The 20,510-nt window shown below is 48.2% G+C and overlaps 1 protein-coding gene across 1 annotated transcript; it reads right to left on the bottom strand.

Moving 5' to 3' along the window:
- Nucleotides 1–16,730: 16,730 nt before the first annotated feature.
- Nucleotides 16,731–20,282, bottom strand: LOC129518201 (small integral membrane protein 10-like protein 2A). Its single transcript, XM_055338226.1, has 3 exons — nt 19,534–20,282; nt 18,300–18,657; nt 16,731–17,904 (listed from the first exon to the last, which is right to left on the bottom strand). The coding sequence occupies exon 1, from the start codon at nt 20,156–20,158 to the stop codon at nt 19,922–19,924; it is 237 nt and encodes a 78-aa protein (XP_055194201.1). The 5' UTR covers nt 20,159–20,282; the 3' UTR covers nt 16,731–17,904; nt 18,300–18,657; nt 19,534–19,921.
- Nucleotides 20,283–20,510: the final 228 nt, after the last annotated feature.

The raw sequence follows: 20,510 nt of genomic DNA, 5'->3' as shown, positions 1-20,510 counted from the left end.
CATCTGTAGGGAAGGAAAAATTCTTCCTCTATCATTCAAGGTCTTCCAGCTGGACTAAGAATTAAATACACATGAGACAGAATAACAGGAAACAATTTTTTTAAGAATTTATTTATTTATTTATTTATTTATTTATTTTTATAATAAATTTATTTTTTATTGGTGTTCAATTTGCCAACATATAGAACAACACCCAGTGCTCATCCCGCCAAGTGCCCCCCTCAGTGCCCGTCACCCATTCACCTTCACCCCCCGCCCTCCTCCCCTTCCACCACCCCTAGTTTGTTTCCCAGAGTTAGGAGTCTTCATGTTCTGTCTCCCTTTCTGACACTTCCCACCCATTTCCTCTCCCTTCCCTTCTATTCCCTTTCACTATTACCTATATTCCCCAAATGAATGAGACCATATAATGTTTGTCCTTCTCCGATTGACTTATTTCACTCAGCATAATACCCTCCAGTTCCATCCACGTCGAAGCAAATGGTGAGTATTTGTAGTTTCTAATGGCTGAGTAATATTCCATTGTATACATAAACCACATCTTCTTTATCCACTTATCTTTCGATGAGAGACAGAGAGAGCATGAATGAAGGGGCGCATGGAGAAGCAGACTCCTCACTGAGCAGGGAATCCAATTTGGGGCTCAATCCCAGGACCCTGAGATCATGACCCAACCTGAAGCTATGCACTGAGTCACCCAGGCGCCCCCAAAACAAAAATTTTATTACATGTGCATGGAGGCCAAATAATGAAATTGAGACATAAAGAAATGACCAAAGCAGGCAGTTTTTCTCCTTTTTAGACAAAGAGATGATAAATCTGTAAGCAACTGGCAGGACAAAGAAAATGTAATTTTGGGAGCTTCAGTCAGTAAGGAATTCTAAACAGAATTTGGGCCAGGGTTGTACATTAGTACAAAGTAACAAGAGTTGTTTCTACAGACTTGTCTGCTCTGGATTTCCCACCTCTAGTGATAAAGATGTGTCTTTACTTCCTGGTCCAGGAAGGGTACCTTTCACATGGGAAATTTAGTTTCTGCTTTCAAGGAGACAGAGGAGGGTCTGAATGTCCTTCTTACACAGGCTGTCTTTTCAGTAACTTTTGTTTAAAATAATCAAGTGCCAAAGCAGAACATTTTGGAGTGGTCTGCCCTTGGTCCCTACACATCGTCTGTCTGAATATAGTGTCCAAAAAACTTCAGGTACAGGGATTACCCCAGACTCTTAGCTGTCTTTGAAGAATCTCATGGGAGGTGGGGGGAAAGGAATGCCTTTCATCAGTCCAGTACTTCCTAGTTTCAATCCAGCAAACCCTTAGATCAGTGGATCTTACATTTCTTTTGGCCACAAGCCACCTCAGGAAACTGATGAAAGCAATGGACCCTCTCCCAATTCACATTAGCACAAAATTGTACCTATAATTTCAGGGCCATCAAAGAAGATCTGAATCCTATCCATGGTCAACAGATAATTGTGGGGGATTTGATCACAGTGGTTACTTCCTGGTCTTAAGTAAAGATACTTTCCAATAATTATGGGAGAATTTGAACCCTGCAGGTTACTTCCTGGTCTCAAACAAAACATGAATAATTGTTGTGTCTGGAGTGGGAGGTGGGGAATTTTATTCGTGGCAGGTTTTTTCCTCAGCTCATTCACACAGATGGCCTTCTAAATAATTGTGGGGATGTTATCACAGCAGGTGGCTACCTAAAGCCTTCCTGCTAATGTACCTCTTCGGGCCCAGGATGCATTATTCTGCATCGTCAAAAATATTTTCAGGCTCCAGATTGGCCTATAACAGTGAGCACAAAAATCTGCTTCTGATGGCTTCTGGTTAAACTGTTAACCAGAAGCTTCTGGCTAGCTGTTAAGATTAAAGATGAGTTCACTCACAGTTATTTTTGCAAGGAATAGTAGAGCCAGCCTGCCTGATAAAGACCATACCCTAGTTTTTATCACTTGCTATGGTTATGTCCCTGAAAACCACCATGGGAAGAGAATTTATACTTGACAAACTTACACTCTTGTAGTGAAAGTAGAGTCAGGAACCAAAGGTCAAATTGTTAGTCTATAAAAGGTCTTAGAAGGGCAGCCCTCGTGGCTCAGCTGTTTAGCACTGCCTTCAGCCCAAGGTGTGATCCTGGAGACCAGGGATCAAGTCCCACATTGGGCTCCCTGCACAGAGCCTGTGTTTCTGCCTCTCTCTCTGTGTGTGTCTCTCATGAATAAATAAATAAAATCGTAAAAAAAATAAAAGCTCTTAGAAATGTTTTTTGGATTTCACTAAAACCAATTGTTAAAGATGAAACATCAAACAAAAGGAACATCGATGTTTCACACAGGTCTTAAGCTAGAAACAGTCTTAAATAGTTCTGTGCAATTTTTATCTACCATCCTTTAATCACCAGAGTATTTTCAGGAACTCTTCCTCTGTTTGATCTTTACTTGTATTATTTATTTTTAAGGTAACACTATTGTAGAGTGCCCAGCTGGCTCAGTTAGAGGAGCATGCGACTCTTGATCTTGGGGTCATGAATTCAAGCCCCATGTTGGGGTAGAGTTTACTTAATAAAAAAATTTTAAAGTAATACTCTTCTAACAATTTAATTGCATGGAATTGCTATAAAGTAAAAAGCAAAAGTTGCTCAAATCTCACTCCCCACTCAAATCATCACTATTAATGGAAGAATATTTGGATTGTTTTCCATCTTGGCCTTTTTATTTTAGGCTTTTTTTTAGGCACATGGTTTTTATAGCTACAGAGATTGCAAGGCTGGATTTGAATACTCCTGGGAAGCTGGGGAGAAGGGAATAGGAATACTCCGAGTTAAAGGGCCATAAACCCTCTGTTCTTACTGTGATTCAGCACTTTTTCTCAAATAAAATCTCCTCAGGTTGTTGCAAGCCTTGGGTTAACATCTGGAGTTCTGAACACGTTGACGTTGACCATTTATGCCAGCCAGTTTGCTGCCTTTCTGGAGGAGCAGGTTTATGAAAGTCCTCATGCTGCCATTCCAGAGTTCCTCTCACTGCTATCCAAGCCTTTTGTATTTCTCCATTTTTAGAAAATATGAGGGCCACTTGGCAAGGAACTGTGGACAGCCTCTAGAAGCTGAGAGTGACCCCCAGCTGACAGCTAGCAAGAATGTCCTAAAACCACAAGGAAAAGAATTCTGGGAACAACCAGTGAGCTTGCAAAAGGATCTTAGCCACAAATGAAAATCACAGCCAAGTTTAGACCCAAAGCAGAGGACCCAGATCACCTGTTCCCAGGCTCCTGACCTTTGTCCTTTTCATCCTTGATCTGCCCCATTTCCCTGCCAAGGCCCCAGTTCAGAACCGACATCCTTAATCCAGAAACTTTAAGGGACTTTGCAAGACTGGAGCTAATTTTCACAAACATCTTCTAGACCTATGAAACCAGAAATCTTTCATTGTTGGTAATTCTTGGGAAGTAGCCAGGTTTTTTTGCAAAGCATTGCTTCTTATGGCCCTCAGGGTACCTTAGCCCCAAATAATTTACAGAGGCCTAGAGATATTACTCTAGTCAAGGGATCATTATTCCTCAGTTTCACTCAGCAGCCACTTCATGGTATTCACATAACCTGACACAGACAACTCTAAGCGGGGCCTGTACCCAAATACACTCTGCTCTGCATATTGAAATCTAATAGGAACACCTTAGATCCTGAGATTTATCTCAAATTCTTCAAATCTCACCAGACAGATGAAGGCTTCTGCTGATCAGCAGCCACAGGGGGCTACTAATAAGCCAGCCCAGCTAATCACACAAGCAGAAGGACCATGGCAGAGTAATGCATCTCTCATTCAAGGATGTTGTGCGTGAGACATGTCATTCTGGCCGTGGAAGGTAGAGAAAGAACATCCTGGACGTTCAGACCTTGCCAGCCGTCTTTTTTACTTCAGCAGCTGGAGGCATGCATGGACTTGAGTTTGGAAATGTTCGTAACAGTTTCTCGACATAAGTCATTCACCTCCAGCAAATCATGCCCCAAATGCTTCAAGTCATTTCGGACTGTAGCAGGCTCCTCCCTGCTCCATACCTGTGTCCCATTCATGCCCTTCTGCTCAGCCAATTCTGACAGTCCTGAGGTGAATCAGACCAAGCTCAGGAGAAGAGAAGATGGTCTCGGCTTTGTCTTCCCCTCTCCTCACATCTATCGGCTGGTAGACTGTCGCATTTCAGGTATATATGGAGAGTTCAATTAAAAATATAGTGCCAGCCTGCTGTTGGCAACAGGGTTACAAGTGCTGGGTCAGGACACACGATAACATCCATGAACCCCTACTGCTTGTTTTACCCAGGCCATTGTGGCCTGAGACAAGGGTTACACTAAGCATCCCCAGCCTCATGGGAGTGCTTGTGGGATCAGGAATAAAAAATCTAAAGCTTTTTATTTAAGAATATTCTAGTGTAGGGGCACCTGGATGGGTCAGTGGTTGAGCATCTGCCTTCAGCTCAAATTGTGATCCTGGGGTTCTGGGATTGAGTCCTGCATCAGGCTCCCCGCAGGGAGCCTGCTTCTCCCTCTGCCTATGTCTCTGCCTCTCTCTCTCTGTGTCTCTCATGAGTAAATAAATAAAATCTTTAAAAAAATAGCTTGTGTATCCATTATGGTTTAAAATGGTCTTTAGAAGGAACAGCGTTTGAAATGTCTGTTGTCAGTGGCAGGACCCTGCCTGACAGATAGCTTTGGCAGAGGAAGAAGCAATTGGCAATTGCATGGCCAAGGGAATGGACAGCAGTCCCCATATTGCTCATCTCAGAACCTGCTAGAAACTAGAATCCTAGTCCAGAACTCCAACCAGCCTGGGGACACCCTGATGCCAAATGTCTACCTTCCTGGAATTCTTCCCATTACGCTGCCCAACTCATCAAAGATGGTTTCTAACAAGGACTGGGGATGAGGAATATATCCAGAGGGGGGAAGAGTGAGAACATTTTTTTAACCTCAGTTCTGGAGGAACTTGATGTTAGATAAAGAAGTAAGTTATAGATTTAGATGCAAGGACATGGGACAAGGGCCCTGTTAGCGGTACCAGGCAGAAGGTTAGGGCTTGGTCACAGAAACAAAGCAGGGGCCTGGCCTATGGGGCTAGACAAGACAAGCACCATGCAGAAAATGCCTGGGCTGAAGGTCAGGCAACCAGGACACCGCCTGGCTCTCTCACCATCTCCTCCTCCTTGGGCTCTGTCTGCTGTAAGCCTTCTTTAGTTCATTTGTAAAATAAGGAAGCTCAATTGTGGAGCCTCCCGAACTTCAAAATGCCACAGAGCCATGCTTTTCAAATTCTAATGCGAGAGCCTCAGAGTCACAAGCTCATCACAACAGGTGATGCTGTTGATACTGGTCCTCCAGACCACACTTGAGTAGCAAGCCAGCATAGGACTCCCCAAGTAGCTGTGGGCTGATGCTGGTGGAAGGCCAGAGACCTAAGTCTAGTCGCCAGCCCCCAAGCTTCAGCCTTTGATGTGCTTTACATATTAGGGTTCCACCTAGATCTTATTTGAAAAGTAAAAGGGTTCCTTTTGTTTATTATTATTATTATTATTATTATTTTAAATTTTTTATTTATTTTTTCATGAGAGACACACACAGAGAGAGAGGCAGAGACAGAAGCAGGCTCCATGCAGGGAGCCCGATGTGGGACTCGATCTCAGATCTTGGGATCACACCCTGAGCCAAAGGTAGATGCTCAACCATTGAGTCACCCAGGCATCCCCCTTTTGTTTATTTTTTAAAAGTGCTGGAAAACCATTGGATTACAACCCTTTGGAGATAGGGGAAATTTTAACTTACTTATATTATGGAATTTTTCCTTTTATCAACATTTTATTTATTCATTTGAGAGAGAGAGAGAGAGAGAGAGAGCTTGAGCAGGGGGTGAAGCAGAGAGGGAGGGAGAAGTAGACTCCCTGCTAAGCCCAGAGTCCTATGCAGGGTACAATCCCAGGACCCCAGGATCATGACCTGAGCCAAAGGCAGACAGACACTCAACTGACTGAGCTACCCAGGTGCCCAATTATGGAAATTTTCAAACCAACACTAAATTCAAAAGAGAAGTCTAACAAACTTTAGTGTACCTATTACCCAGCCTCAAACAAATACCACCATTTTGTCAATCTCATTTTCCTTGCAGCTGATATGAACTCTAAAATCCAAGACACAGTCTGGTGTCTGGCAGCCAGCTCTGTTGAATGAAACAACTTCTATGATGATGGCCGACTGGATCCTCATTTATGATCCCTGAGTTTAGACAGGGTGAATCATAGCTTCTAAAGGGCACATGCCCAGGGACACCTGGGTGGCTCAGTGGCTGAGTGTCTGCCTTTGGCTCAGGGTGTGGTCCCGGATAGAGTTCTGCATCGGGCTCCCTGCAGGGAGTCTGCTTCTCCCTCTGCCAATGTCTCTGCCTCTCTCTATGTCTCTCATGAATAAATAAATAAATAAAAATTTTAAACAGTAAATAAATAAAGGGCACATCTCCAGAATTAAACTGCCACCATGTGGAGCAAAAAGGCAAAGACTGAGAATGCAACATCTTTGGCCAGCAAAATGTGTTTGACTGATTCAGGAATTCGAGGGGGTCTTCAACATGACTGATCAGAACAGAGATGGTTTCACCAACAAAGATAATCTGCATGATATGCTTGCTTCTCTAGGAAGATTTCAACTGATGGATACCTCAATGGCACGATAAAGGATGCCTTAGGGCCTGTAAATTTCACCTTGTTTCTCATGATGTTTGGTGAGAAGTTGAATGGCACAGATACAGAAGATGTCACCAAAAATACTTTTTCCTGCTTTGATGAAGAAGCAGCAGGCACGATTCAGGAACATTTTCTGAGAGAGCTGTTGACAGCAACTGGAGATTGGTTTCCAGACAAGGAAGTACCTGAGCTGTACAGAGACTATTGACAAAAGGGAAATTTCAATAACATTGAGTTCATGTGCATCCTTAAACATGAAGAAATGGACAAAGATCATTGAAAGAACTTCAGATAAAAATTTCCAGTTACTGCATCTTACTCTATTTTATTTCACAGTCGCTTACCTCCACTTATAGAACCTGTTAAGTGAGACTTAGTTTCACAATGTTGCCTTTGTAAAAAATATATTTATTACAGATCTTCCTGCCTCTTTGCACTTGCGTAATGAGACTGGAAATGGAGGTAAGTTGTAAGTTGTATTGAAAAAGAAATTGCAGGGATGCCTCGGTTGAGCATCTGACTCTTGGTTTTGGCTCAAGTCATGATTTCAGGGTTCTAAGATTGAGCCCAGCATTGGGATCCTTGCTGAGCACAGAGTCTACTTAAGATTCTCTCTCTCTCCAGGACGCCTGAGTGGCTCAGTGGTTGAGCGGTTGAGCATCTGCCTTTGGCTCAGGTGTGATCCTGGGATCCTGGAATCGAGTCCCACATCGGGCTCCCTGTATGGAGCCTGCTTCTCCTTCTGCCTATGTCTCTGCCTCTCTCTCTCTCTGTGTCTCTCATGAATAAATAACTAAAATCTTAAAAAAAAGATTCTCTCTCTTCCTCTACCTCTACCCCTCCCCAAACCCTGTTCCAGCACGTGTGTGTAATCTCTCTGTAAAGAGAGAAAGAGAGAGAGAAATTGCAAATAAAAACCAGCAAAGCCCAAGGAAATACATCTGTATTTCTGATTTTTATGGATTTTTATATTTTTATATAATTAAAATGATATTTTCAAATAAGGATTATCCTGACTCAAATGGAATATAATGGCAAGTTAAACAAATGAGTGGTAGTTGGGGATAGTTTTTTTTTCAGATTTTCAAATTCATATAATTCAGATTTCATGGTAAAATGGATTTTTCACATATGTGGGACAGTGTCTTTCATTGTAAGTACACTTCCACACTATTGTGCAGTGAAAATTGATTGTGCCTTTTTTTTCATGTTTCTATTAAGATAGGTGATTAAAATACTGAATGATAAACATAAAATGTATCTGAGAAAACATTAAATATTTTATTGATCTAAAATTCAAAGCAGCAGCAAAATTCTGAACATTTGCTGTGCATAAGGTTTTGCACATATACAATTTTCACTGGTTTCCCCCAACAACCTTGTAAGATCAATTTTTATTACTTCCATATTTTAAATAGAGGATTAATTTATTTCTTCTTATTTAAGTTTTTTTTAATTTTAAATACAATCTACCCCCCAACATGAGGTTCGAACTCACAACCCCAAAGTCAAGAGTCCTATGCTCTGCCAACTGAGCCAGCTAGGCACCCCATTAAATAAGGGACTCATTTAAATGAGTCCCAAGTAGTTGAATAATTGGTCGGCATCACTATTAGTAAGTGAGACCTGAAACTCCAAATAAGGCCACCTAACAGCAGAGCTTATGGTGCTGAAACACTGAGCTACCTCTATGAAAAGCCCCAAATGCCTAGAAGAGTCAAGACACTTCCACTACATTATAATATGATTCTGTAGTCACTATTGTAATTTAACATAATCGGGGTAATTATTTGAATAGAACTTCAGAAAATTCTATCCTAGTTTTTTTAAAAAAGCAGAAAACAAAAGATTCCAAACAATAATATTGTATGTTGAAAGGCAGTACATGGGGTGTAGTCTGAAAAACATGTTGACAAGGGACTTATGAGCTTATTTAAAATCCCCAAAGCTTGGGCATCTAGGTGACTCAGTCAGTTGGGCAATGCCTTCGGCTCAGGTCATGATCCAGGGGTCCTGAGATCAAGTCCTGCATCAGGCTCCCTGATCCTTGGATAGCCTTCTTCTCCCTCTGCCTACTGCTTCCCCTGCTTGTGCACTCTTTTTCTCTCTGTCAAGTAAGTGAATAAAATATTTTTTTAAAAATGAAAAAAATAATTTGTTAAAATCCTCAAGGCCAAACAATTTGAGAAATAGATGTGAAAATTTCTGAAAAAGAAAAAAAATCCATTAAAATTAAGTTTCCTATTGTGGTTCAACATGTACTCCCTCTTTTGAAAGTGTTGAATTGGTATTTTAACTGCTTAAAATCAATTAATTTACATATGGTTCAGGATTTGTGCTTTACAGCGTGGTATAGCAGACAAATCTCTGTTCACTTACTACCAATTAGTTTTTCTGAGCTTCCTTTTCCTCATCAGTCCACTCTTGTGGTCGAGGACAGTGCTCTGCAGTTCATAAAAGCTGCCCCATTTATTATACAAACTCACAGCCCAGGAGGTAAGTAGGCTTATGTTGACTGAAGTTTAGACTAGCTGAAGCACTTAAGTATGGTTCTTCAAGTAAAAGAATCTACATCTTGTTCCCTTTTCCAATTAAAGCTTAAAGGCCCTATGAAGTAGCACAAACCCAGGTGAAGAATCACTGTATGCTTAAGAACAAGAAGGGGAAAAAACAGTGTTATTATCTTGACCGCCATTAAACCAATATTTATCAATCACCTGTTCTAAGTAATGGAAATAAGTCAAGGGCAAGACAGACAAGGACACTGCCCTCTTGGGGTAAACAATTTCTAATTGAGAGACAACTTAGAAGCAGGCATGACACAAGGTGGACGGCAAGGCCACTTTGAGATGTACCATTAAGCAGAGGTCTGAACGACTAGAAGGAGGTCCCAGGAGATGATCAGGGTGAGCCTCTCCATTCGAAAGGGACAGGTCCTCCCAAGGCACAAGTGGCAGGGTCACTGGCAGAGTGCAAGAGAACAGCAGAAGGATGGAATCTGTTGCTAAGTGCCAAATCTTAGGGCTTTAAGCAGAGAAAGAAGCATACTTTCTGTTTGTTTTTTTAATTTAAATTCAATTAGCCAACATATAGTACATCATTAATTTCAGATGTAGTTTTCAATAATTCATCTGTTGCAAAAAACACTCAGTGCTTATTACATCATGTGCCCTCCTTAATGCCTGTCATCCAGTTACCCCACCCCCCACCCCCCTCTCTTCCAACAACCCTCAGTTCCTTTCCCAAAGAGTCTCCCACTTTTAACAAAGTTAAGAGTCTCCCATAGACAAACTATGGTTTGTCTCCCACTCTGATTTTTTCCCCCACTCAGTTCCCTCTCCTTCACTTATGGTCCCTTGTACTCTTTATTATATTCCACATATGAGTAAAACCATATGATAATTGTCATTCTCCAATTGACATATTTCACTCAGCACAATATCCTCCAGCTCCATCCATGTTGATGCAAACGGTAGGTATTCATCCTGATGGCAGATTAATATTCCATTGTACATATAGACCACATCTTTATACATTCATCTGTTGAAGGACATGCTTTCTGTTTGAAAAAACTCAGCCTTGCTGCTGTGTACAGAACAGAGGGGCAAGAATAAAAACAAGAAGGTTTCCAGAGAGGAGGCTGTCATGTCCCTCATTCAAGACATGAGGACAAACTGCGCTCAGGAGATGCTGAAGGAGAAGTCTGCTGTAAAATGCCTTTCCTTGCCAGGGATGCCTTGTTACTATCTTTCCAGCATCATTTTAACTGCACTCACTCTATTGCTTTGCTGAAAGCCAGATTTGAAAGATTGAGGGGAGGGACGCCTGGGGGCTCAGTCGGTTAAGCATGGGACTCTTGATTTTGGCTCAGGTCCTGATCTCAGGGTGGTGAGATCCAGCCCTGTGCTCAGTGCTCAGTTCAGAGTATGCTTGAGATTCTCTCTCTCCCTCTGCCCCTCCCCTCACTCACATGGATACACACACTCTCTCTCTTTAAAATAAATAAATATTTAAAAAAAAACACTGAGAGGAAAAAAGGTTTCAACATTAAAAACAAGGTAATTGTTTCTTGAATCCTTTTGTTTGCCTGACATAAGCTGTTCCCTCTCGTTTCTTTAGTCTATAAAGAACATTGCAGAATCCAGTACTATGAGGCGCCTAGGCCAGAGCCTTGTTCCTCTTCTGTGTCCAAGAAATATTATTAATGATGATGATGAAACCAAAACTAACGAAATAAAAGGAACTGCAAAGAAACAAAGGTTATCTTTGGTCTCTGAAACGCTGGGATTCCAAATCCTTCCCACTACAGACAAGCCCGGCTCAAGCACCTCTCTGGCTGGGCTGAGCACACAAGTGGGGAAGAAGTGGGCCCGGGTTGGAGAGCTCTCAGGAAGCAGGGACAGGAAACTGCGCCATGCCTGACAAGGCCTGCTTCTCCCTGGCAGGGGAAAAGGCGAAGTCACAGGAAAGAATGGAGTCAGGGCAGGAATGTGGCTAGGCTCTCATCCTTCGGTTCTCCCAGAGGCACGGAGAGGGAGGGGGTTGGGGGTTGGGGGAGGAAGAAGCGGCCCCAAGAGGCTGGCTGCTGTGGCTACTAGGGGCCAAACGTTCAGGCCAGCTAGGACTCGGGATGTTTCCAGCAGGGCCTGATGCAGACGAACCCCGGGAGCATCAGGGGCCTCCCTGCCAACTGGAACCGCCATACAGATGTCAGACTCAGGGGCGGCTGTCTTTCCCAAAGCAGGAAACGGGGACAGATGGAATCCCCTCCGTTTTGTGTTTTCCTTTCTCTCCTGCTGCGAGGCCAACCCCCGCGTCCCGCACCCCCAAACCCCCTTGCGCACCCCCACCCTATCCCCCTAACCCCCCCACCCCTGCGCTTCCCACACCCACACACCCCGCTGCCCCGCGAGCCCCCACCCCCCTGCAGCTGAGAGCCCCTGAGCAGAGGTGAAGCACCCCACGCGCACCCGTTGGAAGGAAGGGGGCGTTTCTGGGGGACCACGCGTGGCAGGCCGGGCTCCTGCCCAGCGGGGTGCCACAGCAGCCGGGACCCTCGGGTCCCCTCCCACGTCCCCCCCCCGCCTCCGTGACAGCCCGCCGGGACCCTGTGGCACCTGCCACTGTCACCATCAGTCACGGGGCTGGGGCTCCGGCCGGCCCAGGGCGCTCCCCACCGCGGCTGAGAGATGGTGCAGCAGTGGGACCCCCACCACCAGGTCTGTGGCCCTGACGCGGACACGGGGCTGCCTTTTGGCGTCCCTGACCCCGCACAGCCTGTGTGACTAGCTGCCCACACGGCTAAGCGCCGATAAAGACTAGTCTTCGTTTACCCCACGGCTTCCACGTGTCGGCCCCGCGCGATGCTTGTTCACTGACGGACATGTGTTCACCGACTCCCCACAGGACCCCTGGGTCACTAATCCTTGTGCAGATGACGAAGGGGGGGGGGCAGAGAGTATGTGGGCCTGGCAGAAGTCCCCGCTCACAACCTTAAGAACCAGGGTCCAAACCCCTCTGCTTTCCGCTTCCCCAGCCTGCCAGGACCGCACGGGCCCCGGTTTAAGGATGGGACTGACCATCTCCTGGTATTAGCGGGGTTCTGAACAGACCCTGGTGACACGGGGGTGCCCTGCTACCCCCGTGTCTGAGAATCATGGTTGCAGCATGCCTGGAATCGGCAGCACATCATCCGTTCAGGGGTCTTCGTTGCTCAAGATCTTGCACCTCGGGTAACTGGGAAACCTCTACCTCATCTCCAGGGTTTCCTAGTTTACAGGCAGCTTAATTCTGTCAAAGCTGGATGAAAGGCCCTTTGCGCTCCCGCGAATCTGGCCTGTGCTGAGCGTGGCGCCATCTCCTGGCGAGTTCCTCGAACTACATCAGAAAGCCTGGCGGGGCCGTTGCTCTCGCCTTCCACCAAGGGGCGGCAGTCAGCCATGCGGAGCAGTTTTTAAGGGGCAAGGTCTTGGGGCACCAAAAGGGGCTTGGGGATGTGGGGGTCAGTGTGAGCCTGCGGGGCATCTGCTTTAGCCTTATCGCCAGGGTGATGTGGTCTGACTTTTTTATTAAATTTGACATCGGAGAGGGGATCCCTGGGTGGCTCAGCGGTTTGGCGCCTGCCTTTGGCCCGGGCATGATCCTGGAGTCCCGGGATGGAGCCCCGTGTCGGGCTCCGGGCATGGATCTTGCTTCTCCCTCCTCCTGTGTCTCTGCCTCTCTCTCTATGTCTATCATAAATAAATAAATAAATAAATAAATAAATAAATAAATAAATAAATAAATAAATAAATCTTATAAAAGAAAAAAAAATTTGACATCGGAGAGAAGCACAACCAGCAGCAGTTCAGCTGAGAACTACAGTAACCCACAAGTGGCATGTATTACAGTTTCGTCTCTTACATGTATGCCATGGTTTTGAATTGATTTTTGTATATGATGTGAGGTTAGGGTCAAGTTTCATTTTTCCAGGCAGGCCTTTCCGATGTGCCCAATACTATTTCTTGAAAATATTATCCTTTCTCTATTGGATTGCCTTGATGCTTCTGTCAAAAGACAATTGTCCACCTAGTTCTGAGTACATTCTGAACTCGCTTCTGTTCATTGATCTCTTTCTGCAATACCGCAAGGCCCGGATGATGGCTTACATTCTATAGTAAGTCTTGAAATGAAGGTGTCAAAGACCTGGAACTCTGCTCATCTTCAAAATTGTTTGGCTGTCCTAAGCCTTCTGTATTTAGTATAAATGTTGGAATCACCTTGGTAATTTCTTTAAAAAGTCCTGCTATGATTTTGTTGGGAATGCACTGAATCTATATGTCAGTTTCATCAGAGTCTTCAAATCTATGAGCATGGCATAGTTCTGCATTTATGTTCGTTCTTGAGATTCTTTTCAGGTTTTCAGCGTGCAGGTCTTGCATATCTTTTGTCGAGTTTATCCCTAAGTACTAAACTTTCTACAAAGTTATACAAATGGCCAACAGGCAAATGAAAAGATGCCCAACATCCTTAGTCATTAGGGAAATGCAAATAAAAATTACAATGAGAGAGATGCCTGGGTGGCTCAGTGGTTAAGTGTCTGCCTTTGGCGTGACCTGGAGTCCAGGGATCTAGTCCCACATCGGGCTCCCTGCATGGAGCCTGCTTCTCCCTCTGCCTATGTCTCTGCCTCTCTCTCTCTCTCTCTGTCTCTCATGAATAAATAAAATCTTAAAAAAATCACAATGAGATACTACTTCACACCCGCCAGGAGGCCATAATTTCAAAACAGGAAAATAACAATTATAGGGCTGGATGTGGCAAAATCATAAGCATCATACATTACAAGTGTGAATATACACTGATGCAGCTCTAAGTGAAATAGTTTGGTGGCTCCTTAATAAATTAAATGTAGAATAACCATGTGATCCAGAAATTCCACTCCTAGATATGGATCCCAAAATTTGAAATCAGGTGTTCAAACAAAATTTGTACATGAATGTTCCTAGCAGCACTATTCAAAAGAGCCAAAAGTTCTTTTTTTTTGAGAGCCAAAAGTTCTAAACAACACAAATCTCCATCAGCATATGTGAATGGATAAACAAAAGTGGTATATTCATACAGTGGAATATTATTCACCTCCCAAAAGGAACAAAGTACTGACACATGTAACAATGTGGATGACACTCCCAAACCTTATGCTAAGTTAAAGAAACCAGACATAAAAGTCACATATCTGTGATTTCATTTTTATCAGATACCCAGAGGAAGCATATCTATAGAGGCAGAAAACACATTTTTGGTTGCCAAGGGCTGGGGTAGGGAGGGAACAGGGATTGACAGCTTCATGCATATGGTGTTTTCAGTTCAGGGTGATAAAAATGTTCTGGAACCTGAGACTGGTGACAGTTGCAAAATATTGTGATTGTACTCCATGCCACTGAATTGTATACTTTAAAATGGTTAAAATGGTAAATTTCATCTTATAGGTATTTTGCCACAATAAAAAAATATCAATGGATCATAAATGTAAGGATTTCTTTAAAGTCTCTCAATCTGTTCCAATGATTAATACACATATCTTTGCTCCAATACCACACTGTCTTTCTTACTGTAGTTTAAACAAAGTTTTGAAATAGGTATGGTGAATCCTCAACTTTTTCTTTTTTCAAAATGTTTTAGTTATTTAAGGTAATATACATTTCCACCTACATTTTGGGTTTGGCTTGTCAATTTCTACAGGAAACTCAGCTGAGATCTGGATAGAGCATCTGTTCAATCTACAGATAAATTTGGGGAAGATTGCCATCTTTGACAATATTCAGTCTCCAAACTATGAAATGTCTCTATACCTTCATTCTTCATTTTATATATATATATATATATATATATATATATATATATATATATATATGAGAGAGAGAGAGAGAGAGAGAGAGAGAGAGAGCTGGAGCAGGGTTGTGGGGGAGATAATCTTCAAGCAGACTCACTTCTGAGCACAGAACCCCACGCAGGGCTCATCCTAGGACCCTGAGATCATGCTCCGAGCCAAAATCAAGAGCCTGCCGCTTAAACAACTGAGCCACCCAGGCACCCCTCTATCCAGAGCTTCTTTAAATTTTCCCAGCAATGTTTTCTTTTTTTTTAAGATTTTAGTTATTTATTCATGACAGACACAGAGAGAGACAGAGATATAGGCAGAGGGAAAAGAAGGTTCCATGCAGAGAGCCCGATGCAGGACTTGATCCCGTGACTCCAGTATCACACCCTGAGCAGAAGGCAGAAGCCCAACTGCTGAACCACCCAGGCATACCCCAGCAATGTTTTCTCATTTTTAGTATGCAAGGTTGGTACATCTGCTTTATCTGCTTTATCCCTAAGTGTTCTACTCTTTTTAGGCTACTGTGAATGAAATAAAAATATAAAATATAAAATATTTTCTTTATTCCAATTTTTAAATTTTTGTTGCTAGTATTCTGAAGTGTTCATCTCATGAGCCGAGCATTTGTCTGGGCCAAGCCCTGGGCCAGAAGACCCCACAAGGAGGGGGTTTTATTGTCATGTCCACTTTACAGCCAGGTCAGGGAGACATGACCAGGAGAAAGTGGGCACCCGACTGGTGTTATCCAGACCCAGAGGCCCAGCAGCCATTCCCTGCTGGGTGTGTCCCCCCCTCCAGCCTCTGGGGCACCTCCTTCCACAGGATGAGTGAAGGGCGGGTTCCGGGCACTGGCAGTGACTGAGGTCCATCTCTCCTGTGGTGGCAGATGTCAGGAGGGTCTCTCTCCTGTCCAATCGCTTGGACCCCCAGAAATTCCCAGCAAGGGGAACATACCCAAGGCCCTTGCCCCAGGCTGTGCTCCTCCGTGTGACCATGACCCTGCTTCCTCCCCCCTGGGGACCAAGAGCCTTCCTTCTTCTACCTGGGCCACTGTGCTCCCCAGGCCCCCTCCACCAGGCTTCTGCCTGCATATCCACCCTCAGCTCTGCAGCCCGCCGAGCCCATGGCCAGGCCTCTCTGAGGAGTCACCTGGCTGGGGCTCTGAAGGGACAGGTGGGGTCTAAGCTGGGGGGAAGGGCAGCAGGCTCCCAGTCCCCATACTTTACCTTTTCCAAATCTGGGCACCCACCGGACTAGCAGGGAGGCAAGGGGTCCTCGCCACCTGCTGTGGCTTTTGGGGGCCCCAAAAAGAGGTGCAGAGAGCCCATTTCACCCCACCTTCCCCAGCCCACCCTCAAGCCTCCACGGCGTTAAGTGCTTTCTGAAGCCCAGCTCGAAAATGGAGAAAAGACAGAGGTGCTTGGTCATTCAGATAAAGGTTGTGAGTAGGACAAATTCCCACTCCTTGGGCCAGGCCCCACTGCTGCCTTCTCCTCAAGGAGCAGTGGCCCAGGCCAGCCCATCTCCCCACACCTCTGGAGCAGGCCTCCACCCCTACCGCCACCCCCACCCCGCAGCCCTGCAGCGTGATGTCACTGCTGGCCCCCTCCTCGAAGGCTACTGCGCCACACCAGAAGGATGGCCTCCTCTTGTATTTCATTTTATTGAACTTAGGGAGGGTTTTCTTTTTAACTTAAGAGTGACAGGATTTGACAGCAGAAACGAGCCCATTCCTCTGAGCAGACGGCGCTGACCAGCAGTTAATCACACGCGGGAAAGTGACAGTCATCATATTCAGCCCGTGGCTCTGATGCTGTAGAAGCTCTGCCGCCTGGAACACAGACTGCAAATAAATAAAGTGCATGGAGAGCCTGTCAGGCAGCCAGGGCCCAGTGCGGGAGAGGGAAGGGGTGGGGAAGAAGCGTGCCAAGTACTCAAGGCCAAACCGGTCAGAAAAGCAGTGGCAGGAACACGGGCGAAAGACGTGCATCCCCTCCCCTGACCCTTGGGGGCTGCTCTGGGACACCCTGTACCTTGGGGGAGGGGGTGGCACAGGATGGACCTTCCTGCAGGGGAGGGGCCGCGGGCCAGGGGCCCTGAGGCTCCCCCCACCCCTCTCCGCGAGTAAGAGATGTCACAGGCCCCAGGCAGCTCCACCTGAGCCACAAGGCTGCAGCTGGGGAGCAGGTCACTCGAGGGTGAGACGGGGGTCTTGAAAGGGGCACATCAGTGGATCAGCCCTAAGGAGGCCCCTCGTCCTCTCCTCTCAGACAGCCCCAGGTGGCTGTTGAAGGCTGTCCCCAGACATCTGTAGATGGAGTCAGCAGGCTGGCATGCTTCCCGAACTGGACCTCGGTGGAAAGGGTTGGGGTATGGGAGGCGCCACCCGGATCAGGGACCTCAGGACACTAGGCACAAGGAAGGAAGCCATCACACCCTGTGGGGAGCTGCAGGGGACACATGGTGGCTTTGTCTGGCCTCAGTCCCCGGGGTGAGGCAGGCAGAGCTCTTCAGTCAGGATCAGGCTTCCAGCTTGGCAGCTGAGGGAGGAGAGCAGGAGGTGTGACACTGGGCCACTCTGTCCCTGGGGCTGACCAGATTGCTTTGGTTTTCAGGTCCAGGAATTCAGAGCGTGGGGGCCGAGAGCAACCAGTGGCAGAGCAGCTGTGGGACAGGGGTCTTTCCTGGCTCCCCTTGGGGCCATGCCTGGCCATCCTGGTGCACCAGGTAGCAGTACACCTGGGTCCTCCGGGACCAATCCAAGCCCATCCAGAGAAGGTTCTCGGAGTGATCCTGGGCTTGGGGGCCTGAGCCTGGGGACAGAGAGACGGAGTCACACACGGGTCCCAGCCTCATCCTAGGTTTATCCCTTCACCCTCCTGGTTCCGTCATGTCCCCAGGAGCCATGCCACCACCCACCCCCACCCTGCCCCCCAAACTAAGAGGCTCCTGCCACTCAACTGCTGAGGAGCCCTTGGTCAAGCCTGGGGTGGGGTGCTGGGGAGGCCAGGCCATGTGGGTAGACTTCAGCTCTGCAAGGGGTTCTAGGACTCTCCTGAGTCCACCTCAGCTCTCGCTGTCTCCCCTGTGACCTCCCATAGCACTCCAAGAAAAGCCAATCCCCCACATTCCCTACCCTGGACCTCTCTCTCTCCCCCCTTAGGTCCCTCAGAGGGGCCCTGAGTTCCCTCCCACATCCACCCCCTACCATGCCAGGTTTTCTCAAAGTCTGGGGGCAGATCAGATTCAGCTCCACCACTTCTTATCCGTATGACAAGGACAATCTCTCCCTGTCCCAGAACTAGTTTTTCCAATCATCAGGCGGGGAGAACAGAACTCCTTCAAAGTGTTGCTAGGAGATCTAGTGCTGAGATGACAGGGTCGAGTCCTTCCCCATGCAACAACTGGACCACTGGGTACCCCACCCCTCAGTGCCTCTGCCTGAAAGGTCCTTTCTCTCCTCCTGGCCCAGGCCTTTTGCCCAGCTGCTTCCCAGGCGGCTGTGGGGCCAGGGGCACCCCGTGGGCAGGGATTGGAGTCTCTTGACAAGGCCAGAGAAGGGGCTCCTGAAAGACAGAAAGAGATGGAGATTTCACAGTGTGGCCTCCCCACGAAGAGTGGTGACGGTTTCCCCAAGTGCTGTCTCCTCCCAAGCCCCTCCTCCACCTGCTTTTGCCTCGCGAGCCTGAGAACTGCCTGCCTTCTCCTCAAGGAGATCCCCATTTCCCCGGATGCTCTGGGTGCACAGAGGCTGCTGGAGGCGGCACTCAGTAGCATCGGGAGGGCAGAGGTAGAGGCTGGGGGGGGGGTGGCTGTGATGGCGCAAGAGAGAGACTGTGGGGGCAGGGATAGGGCGGGGCGACCTTTCCACTCTAGGTCTCCAAATGTCCAAATGCCCAGCGCCAGAGGATGCCCCTGGGGGGAGGGGAGCAGCAGGCACAGCAGAAGCAGGCCCAGAGCAGTCCCCTGGACACCAACACCGGGCAGATGCAATTCTGCCAAGCGCTGGGCGTCAGCTGCCCAGACCCCAGGGGCCTGAGGGATGAGAAGAGGCCTGACCAGCGCTCTGGCCAAGAGCACAACCAGCTTTCCTGTCTGGTCCCCCAAGGGGGCAAAGGGTGGCAGCATCTTTTCCTTCTACAGCCTTCCCTGGGGCCTCCCCCAGCTCATTCCCCTCCATTCACTGGCGTTCAGGTGGCAACGCCAGGGCCTCTGGGGAAAGCGGGGCGGGGATGGGCTGACCTCCCAGATGCCTAGGCCGCCGCTGCCCCTCACCCTCGTCTGGGAATGAGGAGGACCAGGGAGTTTGGGGTGCCTGCGGCCCCCTGCCTGGGCAGCTCCGGGGCTAGCTTCCTGGCGTCCCGTCCACAGTTCCCCCTGCCACCAAGATGTCATGGCAAGCGCCGCCGCCAGCCCATAGGGTCCAGCCTCGGGCCTCCTACCTTGAAGACTGAGGCCAGTCAAGTCCCTGCTGCAGAATTTTTCCTTGCTGCTTCCCCGCCTCTGGCCAACGTGAGGCAACAGGTCGGCGGCACTTAAATCGTTTTTTTTTTTCTTTCTTTCGAGCTCGACAGAAGGGGCCCGTTTGTTGAGTTTCTGTGCAATCGGTCACCGGCCATGCTGCGGGCGGGGGGTCGCGGGCCAGGGCCGGGCAGGGCGGGCCCACGGCCGGGTGGCCGGCGTCCTCCTGCGGGGGTCTAGGGCCCCGGGGCCCGGGCCGCCCCGCCCCCTGCCCGCGCCGCGTCCCGGCGGCCGTCGTCCATGCCTGCGCCCCTGCCCGCGGCGGCCCGGCCCGCGGGACCCTCTGGCCGGGGCTGCGGCGGCGCGCGCTCACTCGATCCGCACCTGCAGGCGGACGTTGAGCATCACCGAGGCCACCACGTAGAAGTAAGGGAAGTTCATGCGCAGCCGCCAGGCCAGGTCGAAGAAGGTGATCAGAGTGCGCGTGAGCCCCTTGCAGAAGGCGCCATACGAGCCGCGGGCCGCCGCCGAGCGCGACAGCCTCACCGCCAGGCCCGACAGGGCCGCCGCGGCCGCTGCCGCCGACAGAGCCGCCGACGCCGCCATGGGCCCGGGCCGGCGCGGGCCCGCCGACCCAGTGGACGCGAGGCTTGAAGCGCCCCGGCCCTCCTTGGGTCACCCCTTCCCTGGCCTGGCCGGGAACGCAGCCTGGGCTGCTGTCGCCTCCGCCTCCGCCTCCGCCACCGCCCCTCTCCAGCAGCCTATGGGGAGCTCCGCCCACGGAGGACTCCGCCCCTCGCCGGCTGCCAGGGCAGCCTCCGCCAGCGTAACCCCGCCCCTGGCTTGGCCACGCCCCCTCAGGGCGCCACGGAGCGACGGTCCACGGGACCGCCCCGCCAGCAAGCCCCGCCTTCTCCTGGGCTCCCAAGGGCGGAGCCCGAGGGCGGGAAGGGATTGG

The sequence above is a fragment of the Nyctereutes procyonoides genome, unplaced genomic scaffold, assembly GCF_905146905.1.
Source record: "Nyctereutes procyonoides isolate TBG_1078 unplaced genomic scaffold, NYPRO_anot_genome, whole genome shotgun sequence".
NCBI classification, from domain to species: domain Eukaryota; kingdom Metazoa; phylum Chordata; class Mammalia; order Carnivora; family Canidae; genus Nyctereutes; species Nyctereutes procyonoides.
This window is presented reverse-complemented; position numbering and strand designations above follow the sequence as displayed.

Bases quoted from the DNA above. Each gene is read 5' to 3' on its own strand.
- LOC129518201 (XM_055338226.1), bottom strand. From the start codon at position 20,158: ATGGCGGCGTCGGCGGCTCTGTCGGCGGCAGCGGCCGCGGCGGCCCTG.